This window comes from Pipra filicauda, unplaced genomic scaffold (assembly GCF_003945595.2).
Source record: "Pipra filicauda isolate LSUMZ 115617 unplaced genomic scaffold, ASM394559v2 scaffold71_size5581439_pilon, whole genome shotgun sequence".
Lineage (NCBI taxonomy): Eukaryota > Metazoa > Chordata > Aves > Passeriformes > Pipridae > Pipra > Pipra filicauda.
The window spans coordinates 4,453,259-4,470,643 of NW_024104887.1; the positions used below are offsets into that span (position 1 = coordinate 4,453,259).

The 17,385-nt window shown below is 43.0% G+C and overlaps 1 protein-coding gene across 2 annotated transcripts; it reads left to right on the top strand.

Moving 5' to 3' along the window:
• The first annotated feature begins 605 nt into the window (after positions 1-605).
• TMEM248 (transmembrane protein 248) lies at positions 606-16,036 on the top strand. 2 transcript variants are annotated; one of them, XM_027725943.2, is made up of 7 exons: positions 606-727; positions 10,362-10,536; positions 11,512-11,797; positions 13,363-13,513; positions 14,272-14,455; positions 14,910-15,053; positions 15,843-16,036. In XM_027725943.2, exons 2-7 carry the CDS (start codon positions 10,378-10,380, stop codon positions 15,861-15,863), a joined length of 945 nt encoding a protein of 314 aa, XP_027581744.1. In that variant the 5' UTR covers positions 606-727; positions 10,362-10,377; the 3' UTR covers positions 15,864-16,036. The 2 variants fall into 2 exon arrangements, with proteins under 2 accessions (XP_027581744.1, XP_027581745.1); XM_027725944.2 differs by lacking the exon at positions 606-727 and adding an exon at positions 1,639-1,802.
• Positions 16,037-17,385: the final 1,349 nt, after the last annotated feature.

Sequence of the window (17,385 nt, forward strand, 5' to 3'; positions counted from 1 at the left end):
AAACCTTACTTAGCAGTCAGAAAGCAGGAGTGATTTCCTCCTAGTAGTAATCCCTGGGCAGGGCTGTAGTAGAGGGGTGCTCTGATGAATTGCAGAGTTTGAGTAAAAGACAGTGAGAGACCCCTGTTCTGCAAAACATTATGGAATTGTATCCATGAACAAGTTACTTGTGAAACTGAGTTTAACTGAAATATGCTCTTCCAGTGAATTGGAATACAGGTGCTGTGCTGTGGTGAGTCATAGTATTGGGGTTTTTTTCAACAGCCCACTGCTAGTTCAGTATCACTGAAAACAAAGACTGCAGCTCATCCTTGGGAATCAGAATTTACGCTGTAAAATACTTCTTTACTGTTTTGTTCAGTAAAGAAGATATTTTACAGGAAATGCTGGTTAATTAAACTGTGCGGTGTCTTTGGTTCCGCACAACCGAGTTACGAAATTAAATTGATTTCTTCTACCCAGTTATCATCAGTGTTTACAAGTGCTCTGGGGTATATTCTCCTGTGGCTGGGGAGGGAGGCAGTGGCAGATGCTGGTACAGCTGGTGCTGCTGAACAGCGGTTTGGAAACGGGGGTTAAGAGGGTTGGGGGCACAAGGAGCGTTTTTCCATCTGACCCTCGGAGGCTCAGACGCTCGAGTGGCTGCCACAGGAGACCCGACAGTTGGACACTTCATCTGGGCATCCTGTGAGAGGTGAACACGTCCTTGTCCTGGATCTGCAGCCAGGTGTGTACAGGACTGGTGTTTTTTACAGGATGATTTTTTGCTGTCTGAGAGGCTGCCAACTGTGCTACCTCCTGCCTTCCACAGGCCTCGGGCAGGAGGAGGCATTGACTGTGGCTAGTAGTCATTAATTCAGGGCTGTCTTGGACATCTTTGAAGGCACGAAGTTCAGGAAACTATTTAGTTTTACCCTCCTAAAGTACCAACTCCTGGCAGAGCCCGGCTCTGTCCCTTCACCCATTATCCCCACACCATCCATGTCCTTCCCTGGAATCACTCCGGTGTGTTACAGCTCCCGGGGAAAAGATTTCACATTATCCTCCTGTGAACAGCATAATCATCACCATACTAATTATATCACCATTATATTAATATTACTGTTATTACTGATAATTATAATGATAAATATTAATGACGGTTATGATGACGGTTTCTTCTGTTACGCCCTTTGCTTTAAGTATTTAACTCCGAACCCTTCAAGGTATTGGGCACCTTTAGAAAACTATCGAACAAAAGAAAAAAGATGTTTTGGGTAGTTTTTATTGGAAGTTTTTTGTTGGAAAAGGGGGTGAAGAGCGGCTGGAGAAGGCGAGGAGTGTCGGGAGGGAGGGAGGAGCGGGGCTGCACCGGCCTGAGGGGACAAGGCGGTGAACCCCGACAAGGTTCGGCGGAGCCGCTCCCGGGGCCTGTTCCTGCTCGGTGCCGCTCCCGAGCCCACTCCCGGTGGAGCCCATTCTCGTGGAGCCCATTCTCGTGGAGCCATTCCCGAGCCCGTTCCCGGTCGCAGGCGCTGCCAGGGCCCCGCCCGCCGCCGGCTCCTCCCGCGCTGCCGGCGCCGCCGCAATCTTGTCCCCCCCGCGCCACCGTCGGCCCGCCTGGCGGGTGAGGGGTCACGGCTGCGGCCCCGGAAGCGGCGGCGGGGGCGGGCCCGGCCGTGTGTCTGTCCCGGGCTCCGTGTGTCTGTCCCGGGCTCTGCCCGGGCAGCGGTCTCTCCCCCCCGGCCGGGCAGGACGATGGTGCAGAGCCCGCCCGCTCGGCAGCGCCGCCGCCTCTGAGCCCCGCCCGGCCCGGGGCGCCGGTAAGGAGGGGACGGGGGCGGCCCCGCGGCCTGGCGGGGGTGGGTGGGGGGACCGGGGGGTCCCGCCGGTGTCGGGAGCGGGCTCTGGGCCGGGCGGGTTGGTTTGGCTGTGGTTTGGCTCAGCCTCGTGGATTTTAGCCTTGACTTGGCTTTATTATTTAAATTATTATTATTAATTATTTTTTGAACGGGGTCCGTTAGCTTGAACTTTGTATGTGTGGCGTCGTACCAGAAAAAAAAAAAAAAAACGGCAAAAAAAAGAGTAATTTCAGTAGCGCTGTATTTCCGTTTCAAAATAGCTTCTGAATAGTGATTCCTACATTAGGGGTTTTTTGTTTGGTTGCACCTTTTTTTTTTTTTTAATTTTTTTTCCTATTCGCTACGTACTTGTATTTCATCCTCTTTTACTCTTTTGGGGTTTAACTTGACTAATGTTCCCATGACGTCTTTAATAATAAAATTTCTGGTGCATCATGCCTAGGAACATGGCTGCTACATCCCCCCTGTTAAATTCAAACTATGTATCGGAATCGCGGGTGTGGACACGCCGGGAAAGGTTGGAGAGAACAGATTACAGCACAGCTGGGTGTTGGGTTTTTTTTTTTTCCCCTCCTTTTCCCTTTGTTTGCTGTTTAAGAATTTGTCTTCTCTGGGGAAAATTTATTGGCGGGATTAGCTCTGGCGGTGTAATTTTCCCTGTTAGACAGTCCTGGAGTGTAGATAGGGATTCGTTAAGGATTGCTCTCCACATCCTCGTCGAACTTCCATGAACTTTTTGCGACTGGGAGGAGAACCTGTCGTGGAAGGAGAGACCCTCTCACGGCCGGGCCTGCTGTGGTAAATCATTACTGCGTTTTTATAAAGGCTGAGTTCCAGGAGATAACGCGCTAATCCTTGAGCTTTTAGGCTGCACGTACAAAATGTTTCGACTTTCATCCGGTGAGTTACTGCCGCTTCCATCCCCCTCCGGTCCCTGGGAATCAGCCGGTGGCTGCAATCCAGCTCCTGGTCAGCAGGTGTGCCCAGGACAGGGATAACTTTTGTAGGCAGACAGAGCAGAGATCGTATTGAATTGCGAGATAATATTGAATTGTGCCTGCGGGACTGAACGATGCTCCCTGACCCCAGATTTAGTCGCATCGGAGAGGATTAAGCCCTTGGTAGCTTTGTTACCTCCCGCGATTTGAGGAGTGGCTCGGGGCCGGTGGAATGCGATTCTTCTCTTCCACTTGAAAGACAAGAACTTGAAATGCCGCCTGATAAGACAAAATAGTCACTGTGCTCTGTGAGCACCGGGGAGCATCCGAGGGCACGAACAAACAGACCTTGGTGCCCTTTGTGTGAGCCGGATGAGCCCGGAGAGACAGAGGAGAAGGAGCCTGGCACCTCCAGCCCCCTGTGTGCAGCTCCCTCCTGGAACACCCCCCGACCTGATCCTGCAGGTCTGTCACCTGTGATCATCTCGGTTTTTATTAAATAGCATAGGAGGTTTTGCAGAAATGAAGCTGTTTTATCAAATGAGCCCTAAAGTGAGTATTAATGAAACTCACTGGTGTCAGAATTCTGTTGTTTTTCCCAAATCTGCCCTTGCCAAAAGCAAGTATGTGTGGGAGTTTATTTTCTCTTTGAGAAGACCGTCCTGACCTGTGAATAAAGCTGGTTCCCAGGACTCAGAACTCCCAGGTTTTGTTTTGGAAGAAAACTGGTGTCCTGGCATGTCGGTTTTTGTTAGTTATCTGTAAAATGGAAACTGAACTCACCTGCGGGAGTTTGGGCTGAGCAAAATAAAGTCCTGTTTCCTTTGACCAGTGGGGGTGAAGTGATAATATTGCTGATGTGACATGATAATATTACTGCCATAGCCTTCATATTTCAGCTGTTGCCCAGGTCCCTTATTTCAGTTGTTTTTGCTGCTGTTTCTATTTTCATAAGTGGCTACTGGCTGCTTTCCTGCTTGTCTCACACAGCCAGAATTACCTTCTTTCTACACCCAGAGCTCTTTATTTTGCCATTCCCCAAAGCTGCCATTTCCTCCACTTGTCAGTCATTTTCTGCTTGGGATTCAAGCTGTGTATCTCTCTGCATCCTTGTCTCCTTACAGTTCTCATTACAGGCTGAAGAGCCTTTTTCTAGCATTTCTCTGCACTTTCACTGCTGAATTTGGTACCACATTCCTTGACAGGTGGCTTTAAAGAAGTCAGCAATTAACCTTATTAAACTGAGCACTCACCCAGTTCCTGATTATTAAACTGCTAGTGAGCATTTACATATTTCTTGATTAAAGATGTCCTGTATTTGTTTGGCCATTGTCAGTACAGTATACACAGAATTTAATTTCTCATGGGTCTTTAAAGGTCCTATAAAACAACATAACTTTACTTTTGCCTTCCTCTCCCAGGTTCTCTTGCTAAGCAGCAGTAACCAAAATATAATTTTTAATACAACTTCAAAGCCCTTCAGTCTATTATTGTATGTTTTATTGTAGTCTGTATTATTTAGATTATGGTAAGTCACGTTGTAAGTCATGACTTTGGCTTGTAGAAGTTGGAAGGTTTAAAAATGCCCATATACCTTCCTATATGGAAGTGTCCTAGTCCCCATGGCACAGGCTCGCTTGCCCTTTTCAAGTTTGGCACCAAAATATGTATTTTCAGTCAGAGGTAAGGTTCATTTTGATTTTACAGCTGGCTATGTTTTAAATTGTGTTTTTCACTTTTAACAAAAGTCAGAATTCAGAGTTCATTGGACCAGTGAAAAAAGGCTTCCTCACATTATTTATATTTCCTAACTTATAACTTCTTAACTTATAACCCTTTGCTGATTCTTTTTTTTTTTTTAAACTTCTAGCATTTAAAAAAATATTTGGAGCTTGTTTGGATTTGTCTGTTTCTGCATCAATTTTTCTTCAAGTGGGAAATGAAAATCAGCTTTGCTGTCCCAGGAGCAGCAGCTGGCACAGAGTTCAGGTGCTTGTGGTAAATCCACCACAGACATTTTGGGCTACAACACGTATTTTTTGGGAGGGGCTGTCATACACAGGTTGAGTAATGGGTGATCCACATATTTTCCATTTGATTTTTTAAGTCACCTGCCTTTTATAGTAACTTTTCTGTCTTTATAGAGAGTTGAAGTCAGAAACATGGGTGTTTGAAATTCAGCATCAATTTGGTCTTTAAAATTTGCTATAACCGACCAAATTACTTCCTTGGCTTTGTTTTATGGGCAGAACTGAAACGTTTGCTGTTCATGGAGCTCTTGGGGACGTTGAAATGCTTAATTATGCTTTGAAAAGGGTTTTGAGGGCTGGAGAGAAACATTTCATGCAAGTATGAAGCATTTTGCTTCATTCTGTTCTTGCGAGTCCCCAGGCTCTCAGGCTTTTGTTAATAATCCGCTTCCCTATTTATTTTTTATCAGAATAACACCAGGAAGGAATGTCCTTTTCAACAGGTGACATTCTCACTCTTGTTCTGCCCTGTTCAGTGTCCTCTGCCTGTGCTTTTTGCATATGCAAAGGGCCAGGCCGTTTTTCTGCCACAATTTCTGCTTCCAGGCTGTAGGGAAATATGGAGAATTTTATTTGTAGAATAAAATAGCTCAGAAAACTGATAAGCCACTGTCTGGTTTGAGCCAATCCTCTGTTATCTCCCACTCAGGAGCTTTCTCCTGGAGCAGTCCTGGGGGAGGAGATGTGTTTGTGCACATCTGGCTGCAGATCTTTTGGTTGTGTTCGGTTGCAGTGGATTCAAGAATCCAAGGTGATGTTTTCAGCAGGTTTCACCCTCCTCCACACACCCCAGTCACTTCTCTTCCTCTGTGTTGTGGAGAAGTCCAGTGGCATTTACTGAGAGGTTGTTTACTTTGGTGTATTTTTTTAGCAGTGAAGAACAGGAGAAGGAGAAGAGGCTCAGCTGGACAGAGGTAGTGCTCTGCTCTGGAGGATTCCCCTCCTTTTGTTCCTCTAGGATGAATTCCTCCTTCCTGCCTGCCCTTCTGCTGCTGACAGAGATTTTAGGCTGTACAGTTTCATCCCACATGGTCTTTATCTGCTTTCTAAAAGGATTTCCCCACAGATAGCAGTATGGTAAAGTAAATCTTGCACTTGGCCTTGTTGGACCTCATGAGCCCCACCTCTCCAGATCCCCCTGGATGGGATCCCTTCCCTCCACACGGCTTGGTGTCATTGCCAGACTTGCTGAGGGTGCCTTTAATCCCATGTCCATGTCATTTGTTTATCCCAGCTCCAACCCCAACTTCCCAGCTCACACACCTGGGATTTGTTCTGCTTCACTCTTTTCGGTGTTGGGTACCAAGTTCGATTTGAAGAGAAGAAAACAAAATTAAAGGTAATTTTGGTACCTGCTGCTGTTTAGTGCTCTGAAATGAGTGGCACTTTAATTTGAGATGAACAGCACTGCTTTGTTTGCATGTTATTTAGGGATGGTTTGCTAAGAAAATCACCCTTGGATTGATTTGTGTTAGTAAATATTTTTCTGGCAGCAACATTATTTTCATTCAAAGTGGTTAACCCTGATGTGACCCATTTCCTAACCCCATTGTACTGCTGGTAATGGGGCAGCTTTGAAAACCTAATTGATTTATAAATAAACTGAGCTGCACAGCTCAGATTAAACTCTGTTCTGTGCAGTGAGATGTTCAGGCTTGGAAAACATACAAGGTCTTCATGGGGCAGTGCTGCCTGTGCCCTTCCCTTCCACCCACAGTTTTCTTCCTTAAGATATTTCAGTGGTGGTTTTGTATTTAAACCCTTCCTCTAGACTGAATATCTTTACATGCACAACAAGAATGGGAATTATTTATAAGGAAATTCCATCATCTTAAGCTTTCTAGTGGGAAGATGGTAGTTGACATTATGGTAAGATACAGGTAAAAAATGTCAAACAATTTTGATCTCTTTAAAATTCATGTTTGGGTGGGTTTTTTTTCCTTTTGGCAACTGCAATTTTGCTTTTAATATCTGCTTTAGTACAGCATACATTTTTTTATTGTTGTTAGGAATTCAGTTCCTTTGATATTAAGCTCTGAAATGGGAATTTAATACTTCAGCTGTGACTCATTTCATTGACTTTTTGGTCTTTGCAACAGACTTCAAGATTTTCCTTATTTGTAATTTATTCTCAAAAAAACTCATCTGTCTGTTTCAGCAGTTTCCTTTTTTCATATATAAATAAGGAGGAATTACAAATGTTATTCCTTTGAGGTTGCTGTCTGTGATCTTGAGCTGTACCGGAGGGAAATTCCCCGAATTGCAGAATACGTGACTATTTTCTTGCTTTTTAGACAGCTGCCCAAATCTCTGTTTCCCTGGGACTCTGGTAGATTAACTGTTATATTTCCATCCTATCCTTTTCCATTTGTATCTCTTCACCTGTATAACAGAATTTCCAGGCTTTGTGGGGCCTGATTTCAGAGCATCTCCAGGGCTTGTCCAGGGTTTCCCAGTGAGTTCCATCAGCTGTAACTCTGCATTTGGTCCCGATGAACACCCTTCACTACCCAGCAATTACTTTGGAGCTGGTGGCCAATGTTCCAGGCTGGCAGTTTTCATTCTTCCCGTTGTACTTGAGCTACTTGTGCAGTAAAAATCTCCCCAGTCAGCCTTACAAGTATTAAAAAGCTTAGCCAGAGTAGGGAGAGGCAGCAGAGTCATTAGAGCCACTCACTAAATTATTTATTTGGCTAAAAAGTGAAATCTGATCTTGCTTGCCTGACCTGCCAGGAGGTAATAGCATTGGGTTTCTTTTTTTTAACTGTGTGAAGAAGAAATAAAGGTCTAAATCATAGTCCTTAAGTTATTCGTTTACACAGAGGAGGGAGTTAGTTACAGCTGGAGCTGGTAAAAGAATTGTGTTTGTGTTGTGATTCTCACGGGTCCTAAGAGAAAGGAGGAGGTTAAGAAAGCCCTAAAATCTAGTGGGAATATACATTTAGATGTACCTGCAGTGATCTGGTTCACAAATTCTTTAATAATTAATGTTATTTAAGTACTTTGATAAAAAATCAGTAGCTCTTTGGGCAGCAGCGTGGAAACGTTTGTCATTCTGGTTTGCACCAGCCACATCCAATTGCTGTTTTCATGTCAGCTCTAGTATTGAAATCCACAGTTGTTCCCTTTTCTCTCACAAATGCTCAAAAGGCATATTAGGCCTCGGAAATTGAGGCTTATAGCATTTTCTAATTGCTTTCAAAGCCGTTGAGTTATGGGAGCATATTAAGCAACTGGCACTTAAAAGCCGGTGATCTCTTACATAAAAATATTAGCCCAAATATTTTCCTGCGTGTGCTTTTCAGCACATCCCGTTTTATGGCTGAATTTAGGCCCTGTGGTAAACAAACATGCTAATGGAGCTGCTGGAAGCCCCTTTAAAAAGGACTCACAGCCCTGTATATGCTGTGAGTGACACTCAGCTCTGATTAAATGCTGCAATAAACCCTGCATCTGTGGTGTTTTCAAAAGGCAATTCAGAAGGGAGCACTGAATACAACTCTGCTTTTGGTTTATCTTTTGATCTTTTTCCATCTCAACATGTGTCTCCAATGTTTCTAGATGGAGTGTTTGGGATTTTTAACTAGGGCTCATTTAAGAAATTTGCTGCCAGGGACAAGACAGGCAGAACGTGCGGGAGGGCGGATCGTCCCCAGCATGATCCCTGCCAGCACCAGCTCTCCCTTCCCCTCTCATTCCTGCCTTCTGACACCTTCACTGGCCTGTTTGGCCGTGGCACAGCTGGTCTGGGACAAAGAGAGGAGTTCTGGTAAGGTGCACATTTATCATCACCTTTTCTTTCCTCTCTCCTTCCCCCCCTTCCCCTGCACTGTGCTCTCACTCAGAGACACACGTTGTTTTTGGAGAGGTGTTTGCAGCACCCGGTTGTTCTCCCTGATAAAAACTTGCTGGCTTTCCTGGTCTTTGCAGAGTGGATGAAAATGGGTTGATGGTGCAAAATAGTAAACCCAGGACGTGGTCTTGTGCTCTGCAGAGCACTGTCTCAGCAGGTTTCACCCAGGAGAGCAAGTAGGTGTGTGGGGAGAGGCAGCAGGCACAACTCAGTGTTGTGTTATTGTTGCAGGACCTCGGGGCTCTTCTCTGTGAGCTGAATTTTTCCCTCTCTCTGGGGCAGTTTTGCAGGTTTTGTCAGTATTTCTTCTGTTAATACTAATGGGAGCTGGGAGCATTTCTGCCAGTAAAATCCTGAGTATACACAAGGAAGTTGTGATCATTGTATACTGAAGGATCTGAAAAAGGCTTTGTTTCAATGCTTGTCCTTTACCCTTCTTTTGTTTTCTTTTAAATCAATAGATCAGATCAAAGATCACTCCCTCCCTTGCCCTGTTTCTCAAAACCTGTCCCTCTCATCCTCAGCCCTGCTACACCTGGATTCTAAATGACAACTGTGTGCTTTTAATAAGAGTCAGTGAGGATCACCCAGACCTGCAGGGAGCAGAGTCCCTGACTTAATTAAATGTTACCAGACCTGTATGGATGCTCAAACATTAACTCTAGCAGTGTGGAATTCTCTAAGATGCTGGTCCTGAAGTTGGCCTTTCCCTATGAATTTTGGAGATAGGCAGCACATTGGTAGGAACAGTTACTGCCTTTCTAGTTCAGTTGGGGTTAAAAGCCTTTTCAGCCAGGATTTTAGGTATGACATAGGTAAGAGGTTGGCTTGAAGTAACTCCTTGCAGACCTTCTCAAGTAGATGTCACAAGACTGCCCTTTAACACTGGACTGTTTGCTTTTCCTTTTGAGTGGAGATGGGGAAGTTGATACAGTAAAGTTAATTTGGGTCTTTCTGCTCTGTAAGTGAAAATTCAGGAGTGGAATCAGACAAAATATTATATTTTGGACAAAAATTAATGATGCAGTACATTTCCTCAGCATGTGTAAGTCTGTCTTTGCTTCCAGACTCTAGCAAAAGTTCTAGATCCTGCAAGAATCAAATAGAGTCTTCCAACCTCCACCCTAGTGCAGTTCTTAGGTGTTTCTGACCTCAGGATTCTTGATGCAGAAGCCTAAAATGCTTCTCAGATCCTGTTTTGAAAGTAGAGGCATTTGGGGCTAAGGATGGTGTAAAGAGGGATCCTTAAGGCTCCAGCCTCAGTTTTGAAAGGATGTACAAGGTTTGACCTGTGGGCTGTGTTACAACTCTGTCCACACTGTAATTTGGTGAATCCAAACCTCACTGGAATTCAAGTGTAACAGTGTATGTATATCCTGCCTCGGGGTGTGGGGAAAGGAAAGATCTGAGTTTATTTCTTATCAGTGATACTGGGCTGTGCTGGAAGTTCTCCTCATTTCTTAAAGTCTGTTCCCAGCTGGCAATTTCAGGTGCTGAGAAGGTGATGTCGAGCATGTTTTGATTTATGCTGTATTTAAGGCTCACAGTGTTCAGTGAGCAGTGCAGTCGTATAACTGAATCTCACTTCGGCGTATGATTCCATTTCTTGTCGTCAAACTTTTGTCTGGTGTGATCTGCCAGCCCCTCCACACTGTAGCACACAGCCCAGTCACTCTGTTGTAATATTCTTTCTTTTCAGGTGAACAATCAGAATAATGTTCTACATAAACCTGTTGGAGAACCTGAAGGTTTACATCAGCAGCCGACCTCCGCTCGTGGTCTTTATGATCAGTGTCAGTGCTATGGCAATAGCTTTCCTGACACTGGGTTATTTCTTCAAAATCAAGGAGATCAAGTCACCAGAAATGACAGAGGTAGGTACAAAAAGTTCCTGAGCTAAGCAGTGGATTATTTTTTCCCCTCCAAGAACTCTGTCTTGTGTTGTGGTTTAGGAATGTTCAGTGCCCCCACTGAGTGTTCCCTGCTCCCCCTCTCCAGCTGGAAGCACAAAAGGCAAAGATCACAGGTTGAAATAAGAACAGTTTACTGGAAACAGCAATGACATAGCAAAACAAACAGTAACAGCAACAATATCAATGACAAAAGGTGTAAGAAAAGAAATTATTTACATGGACTGACATTCCCGAGAATAGACAACACTGGACAGCTCCCTCCACCATGTTTTCTCAGCTGGAAGGAACACTCTTTCCCCCACCAATGATGTGAGGTGGTGTAGCATAACTCAGCTCCTGCAAAAAATTACCCCTGTCCTGGCCAGAATCAGAACATTATGGGAGAGCACAGAGTCTTGTGGGAGATTGTCTTCATTTATACTTGCCTCTCATTTCATAGGGGAGAGGCTGTTGGTGTCAATGTTTGGCAGTCTTGTTTTATTTCGAGGATGAGCCCAAATCATCTGTCATGGATCTTCCCTACTATGTCTAGAAACCTTTCTGTTTCTTGCTCTGTTGGCCCAGCTGGCTGTTTTGGGGAACTCCTTACCTAGCAGGACTGTTCTGTAATGAGGGAAACCTCGCCAGAAACCGCTCCTACCCCGGGCACGGTGGGAACAGACCGAGTTGGGATGTTCCCTTTGTAGTTCAGAGGATGCTGTGCTGAGCTGTGGTCAGGCAGTGGCTGGGATTGAACACATCTGACTTCTGTAAACAGCTTGCCCCGTTGTTGAGACAGCCCTGGTGGTGTTTGTGCTTGCTTTGTGAGCCGTGTAATTTTTGTTAAATGGCTTGGAACAGGGCAGGATGGTGCCTCTCAAGGCGTGCACAGCTCCCCAGAGGTGGCAGCCAGCAGAAACTGGCTAATCTGGTTGAAATCTCTGTGTTTGTTTTAAGGACTGGAATACTTTCCTCCTGAGGTTTAATGATTTGGACTTCTGTATATCTGAGAATGAAACCTTGAAGCATCTCATCAACGATACCACAACTCCAGAGAGCACCGTGACCAGTGGACAGGCGAGATCTTCCACACAGTCCCCACAGACTCTGGAGGACTCTGGCCCAATAAACATCTCAGTTACCATCACACTGACCCTGGACCCACTCAGACCATTTGGAGGATATTCTCGCAATGTCACACATCTGAGCTCCACAATTTTTGGGCACCAAATTGGACTTTCAGGTATGCAAGACTGGACCTTTAAAAATTCAGTTTATAGTTGGCTCTTAGAGGTTTTTTCATTTCAAGAGGGATTGGCTTCAGGGTGAAAGAAAGTAGGTTTAGATTGGATATTAGGGAAGAAATTCTTCCCTGTGAGGGTGGTGAGGCCCTGGCACAGGTTGCCCAGAGAAGCTGTAGCTGCCCCATCCCTGGAAGTGTCCAAGGCCAGGTTGGACAGGGCTTGGAGCAACCTGGGATAGTGGAAGGTTCCCTGCCCAAGGCAGGGGCGTGGAATGAGTTGAATCTTCCCTTCCAATCCAAACTATTCTGTGATTTAAATGCTTCTATCATTTGAATGCTAACTGTATAATCAAATAAAAGTTCACCAGCTAATTATTGGTATATAAATCTTTTGTGTACAACAGATATGTGTTCCCAGATTTGTTGTGAGTATATTCCTGTGTAGAGCCCTTTACTTGTTTGTTAGAAGAACTCTTCCCTGCATTCAGAGTGGCAAAGAACCTGCAGATGGACCCAGATCAGTCTTTGCAGTTTTAAATGATTAACCTAATGACAATGGAAGGTGATTTTTAAGCCAACAGAATTCCAAACAGCAAAAGCTTGTAAAGTGACTGTATTCAGATCTGTCTTGATACATCTTCAGGTCCTTAACTGACATTTTAAAGGCAGTGACAAATATACATTAGAGAGCAAGTATCATGTTGTCTAAAAAACTGTGGTTTATCTAAAATACATATGTGAATAAGCTTTAATATCACAAACAGCAACAGATAAGATGATTACAGTTTCTGTGGTGGGGAATGACCAGTCTGCTGTGTGGCTGCCTACCAGTAAGTTTTGACAGGAGTTTTTAGAAAATTAGTGGAAATTGATAATAGAACCTCACTGAATTTTAGCTTTTAACCAGGGTTGCATTTTATAATAATCCCTGAAGGAGTCTTGAACCTGAGAGACCTGTGAAGAGACATTGCCCATAGCTGCAAATCTATATTATTGTGTTTCCTGTTGTTATTTTGTTGCTGCTTTAAGAGCTATCAAATGCAAGTTCCATTTCCAGCAGCCTGGATTTATTTTGAGTCTGAATATATCCACGTGGAGTTATTGTACCTGACTTTATTTGCAGTCCAGTGTCTGCTGGTACCTTTTTGTCTACACAGATACCTCCAGTTTGAAAAGTGAGCATCAGAAAAAACAAATGTGGAACAAAGTTTTTAAGAGGAGAAAGGCTAAAGATCTAAAGATTTTACTTTCTAATAAAGTTCTCTGAAACATGCAGGAGTTCACTTATAAATAGTTTTTAATTTCTGAAAGGAGCTTAGTGACCCCAGTTCTTCTGGGGCAGGAGAGATTAGAAAGATCAGCAGCTGGGGTTTTTGTAGTTTGTTTTGGTTTTTAACTTTGTTTTTGCTCTCTTTGTTGCTAGTAAAGATCCGGGATGACTTCAAAGGTACAGATTCAGGGTGGTGGTTGCTGCCTTAGTCGTTTGTGTGTTGTCCTTATCCTGGTGATTGTTGCTCAGATACTTTTGTGAACGAAAACCAGCTTTCCTTCTCTCTTTCTCAAAGGCAGAGAATCCCATGAGGAAATAAATATTACATTCACCCTGCCAGCTGCCTGGAATTCAGATGACTGTGTTCTTCATGGCCACTGCGAGCAGGTCGTGTTCACAACCTGCATGACTGTGACAGCAGCCAGCAATGTATTTCCTGTCACAGTGTAAGTGCTTTTTAAACACTCCTTCCCAGACTGGTTCCTGGGTGATTAATTCCTCAGCTGGTTCTCTGAGGATGTTAGTTCCTGATGAACATTCCTGTTGACCGTGGAAATTATGTACCTTCCCTCCTTCCCCCACAGTAAAACATTTGTCTTGGAACTTCTGCTGTCTTTTAGCAGCACTAGATTTTTCTGAGGGTGTTTTAAACCATAGCATGTTTTTTAAACATGCCTTTCAACATGCTACCTAAACTTCACTGGGAGCAAAACAATCCGTGGAGATTTAAGAAAGATACCCTATAATTTAATGTCACTGCCTTGGGTGAGAGATAAGATTTGACCCTAAGGTTCTTATCCTCTTCCCTGCTGAGAAATCAGCAAAATGCTGTTGTGCTGCCCCTGCCCCAGCAGGTACAGACCTTCCATAAAATAGTTTCCCTTTGTCTTGTCTGGATTCCCTGACGCTGTTCAACCCAACCTGGAGAACCCCCAGATAGATTAACATGTGTGAAGCCTTATGAAAACCAGTGTTTTCCCAATTAAGCTGTGGGATGTTGACTTACTGGAACAACATGCAGTTAAAGTCTAATCTTAGTATGGGAATCATATGGTTTTTACAGACCCTTTTGGTTAGGCTTTGGGTTTTGCTGTTGTTTTGGAAGGTCCAAATTAAAACTGGGTTTTGAGAGGGCAGTAAAAGTTGTCCTTACTGAACATGGAGAATGTGCTCAGGGGGCTAATTATTTCTGTTTTTTCTGCAGTCAGCCACCACATTGTGTTCCTGAAACATACAGCAATGCTACCCTGTGGTACAAGATCTTCACCACAGCAAGGGACTCTAACACCAAATATGCACAAGATTACAACCCTTTCTGGTGTTACAAAGGAGCAATCGGAAAAGTGTATCATGCTTTAAATCCCAAACTAACTGTTATAGTTCCAGATGTAAGTGCTGGGGTGTTTCTATGTGTTATTTTGGATAAATGCTTAGCTCTGTTTTAATTGAATGTGGTTCTGTTCACGTCCTAAAATAGGCGTGTTCAGTGCTGGTTTATTATGCAGGGCTGAGACAGAGCTGGGAATGCTCTGCCCCCAGTGATGGTCTTCATGTAACCTCCATGTGCCTCACAGCTCTTAATAACAAACATTTATATTTTGAAATCATTTAAAAGCCTCTGCCAGTATTTGGGAAAAGATCTATAACACAGGTTTTTAACACAAGGAACATTTTGGCTCTTTGTGCCACAATTAGGAATCACTTTCATTACTACACCAGCTGCATAAAGGGGGGAAACTTGATTCATGAAGTAATTTCCGTGTTGATCTGATAATTATTACTTTAATATAAAATGCCAACCTTTGGTGCTCTGTCAGTAAATGGTTTTAATTCTCTGTGCAGGATGATCGCTCCCTAATAAACCTGCATCTCATGCACACCAGTTACTTCCTTTTTGTGATGGTGATTACAATGTTCTGCTATGCAGTTATTAAAGGCAGACCAAGCAAACTGAGGCAAAGCAATACAGAATTCTGCTCTGAAAAGGTGAGTCTGGGTGGTACCAAAATATTGACTCTGATAAGAAAACACAGAAGATGTTTTTTACACAGGACAGACTGGTTTTTTTTTGTCTCTGGAGATGTAGATTTAATGGCCTTCCAAAGAGACATGGGTGTTTCATTGTGGACAGTATAGGTGGGTGCTACAAAAGGCGTATATGTGCTTTGTACATCCTAAGAATTAGGTTTCTGTCCCACAGAAGTGGATTATTGCAGCTCAGTAAGTGCAGGGCTGCAGCTCTTCTGCCATAATTCTGATGTTACTTGAACTGTTTTGTGTGAAGCACTGAATTGATGGCATTGAGTAGTTCTATTTATCTTTTATCACAACAGGCTGAAAACTTTGACTAAAACATGATACATACTTCTAATGGTTGTTAATCAGAATTTAATTAAAAACAATAACAAAGCTATTGAAGCAGTCATTGTTCAGTAGTGCATTGGAGGATTTGCACTTTGCTTGAAGGATTAAATATTAAATTTATTAACTTGTGAAGTAGAAAGCCATTGTTGACACCTTTTGATCTTAATGATGTTTTGTAGAATAAGCTGGTTTGGTTTTTTGGGTTTGAATGGTTTGAGTTTTTTAATTTTATTGATTATGCTGAGTACAAAACACCTTCAGACTTGCTTTGATTTCCTTTCCAAGTTAGACTTCCCAAGGTTCTTTGAAAAGGCAAGCACAGATATGCCAGCTGCACAGAGATAAGTAATATCACTGTAACAGGATTAAGAACTTGCCTTTAATTAAATGTTTTCTTTCTCTTTTGTTTAGGTTGCTTTGTCAGAAGCATAATCCATCCTCTCCTTTTACCGAGAACGACTGAGAACCGTAATCATTGCCTGCTGAACCCAGAATGGGTCTTGACACTCTGTGAATACATTATCTTGCAATGTTGGTTTATTCCAACCAAAGACATTTCAAGTGCCTGTAATTGATTTGTACATATTTATAAAAGTATATTCAGACTAGGTCAGAGGATGCACTTGTTCCGCATCGTAGTGCGGCCGGACACCTTCAGTCTTTCCCTGTGGACATAGCGGAATGTTTGTGTAGATATGTTTAGTGATATGGCTACTTATAGTCAGAGCAAGATATTTTTGTCTAGCTGCATCTGGGCAGGTTAAGATGCCTTTGCAAGTGTCTCAAACAAACCAAGAGATCTTTGGTTTTTTTTTTTTTTTTGCCCAATATGTACAGTGTGTTTGAAACAGTATGCACCTTTGATATAATACTGCATTTCCAAAGCCACCAATCTACTACATGACTTAAATGTGTATTTGTGTGGCCTAATACTTTCTTCCATTTGCTCCTTGCTTGCAAGAAAAGATATCAACATTTTAGAATTTTTTTTCTTTTTCTTTTTTTTGGAAAAAAAAAAAAAAAAGAAACACATATTCACATTTTAATAGTGCTGTATTTAGGACAAACTTGTGCTTTTATTCATAGTAAAAAAATTAAGAAGTGAAGTCCCATTTTAAAATGTTTCTTACTGAAAAGTACTGATTGATTTTTTTTTTGTAATTTATTTTTTGGGTTTTTTTTTTTTGTTTTTTTCATTTGGCTTGCTGAATGCCAGAGAACCAGTCAGCACAGAGACTATCTGGAAAACTTTCCACTTGGCCTCCCATCCGCAGCCCTCAAGCCAGGATTGTGTGTCTCTGCTGCAGAGCAGCTTTCTGTAAACTTCTTCTTTTTTTTTTTTTTTTCTAGAAAGTGAAACTTAATAAAAAGATGTATTGTATTAACAGTCTGTCGGGGCTCTGCACAGCCTTGGGCAAGTGCAAATAATGAAAGGAAAAGAAATCCCATAGTCTGTTACAGAGCTTCACTTTGGGACTCTCCATCCATCTCTGAAGGGCAGCTAAAATGCCCCTTTGATTGGCTTTGTCCCATTCCCATTTAATGCTGTCCACTCAGGGGAAAATGACAAGAAAAGTAGTGATTAAGGTCAAAGAAACCACACAGTCAAACACTTTCTGTTCTCTGTGTCCATTCTTAAATCCGAGGTTTTATTCTGTGCATTTCTTCCCTTTCCCATTCTGCCTTTTGCTGTTTTTCTTTCTGGTTCCTTATTGAGTAGCCTCCTTGATTTCAGGAGTCAGGGTCTTCCTGCAGACATTTCCACCACTGCTTTTAAAATCTCACTGGTTGCCTTAATTGACCTTTCATCGTCTCTCAGCTTTCTCATCAGTGTAACAGGTCTGCGTTCATACCCACAGGCTTTTTTTTCCTCCTCCTTCTGCTCTAAACTACACAAAAGAAAAAAGCCAACTCAGAATCTCATAGTCTCAACTATGCTGGCATAAAATTCTCA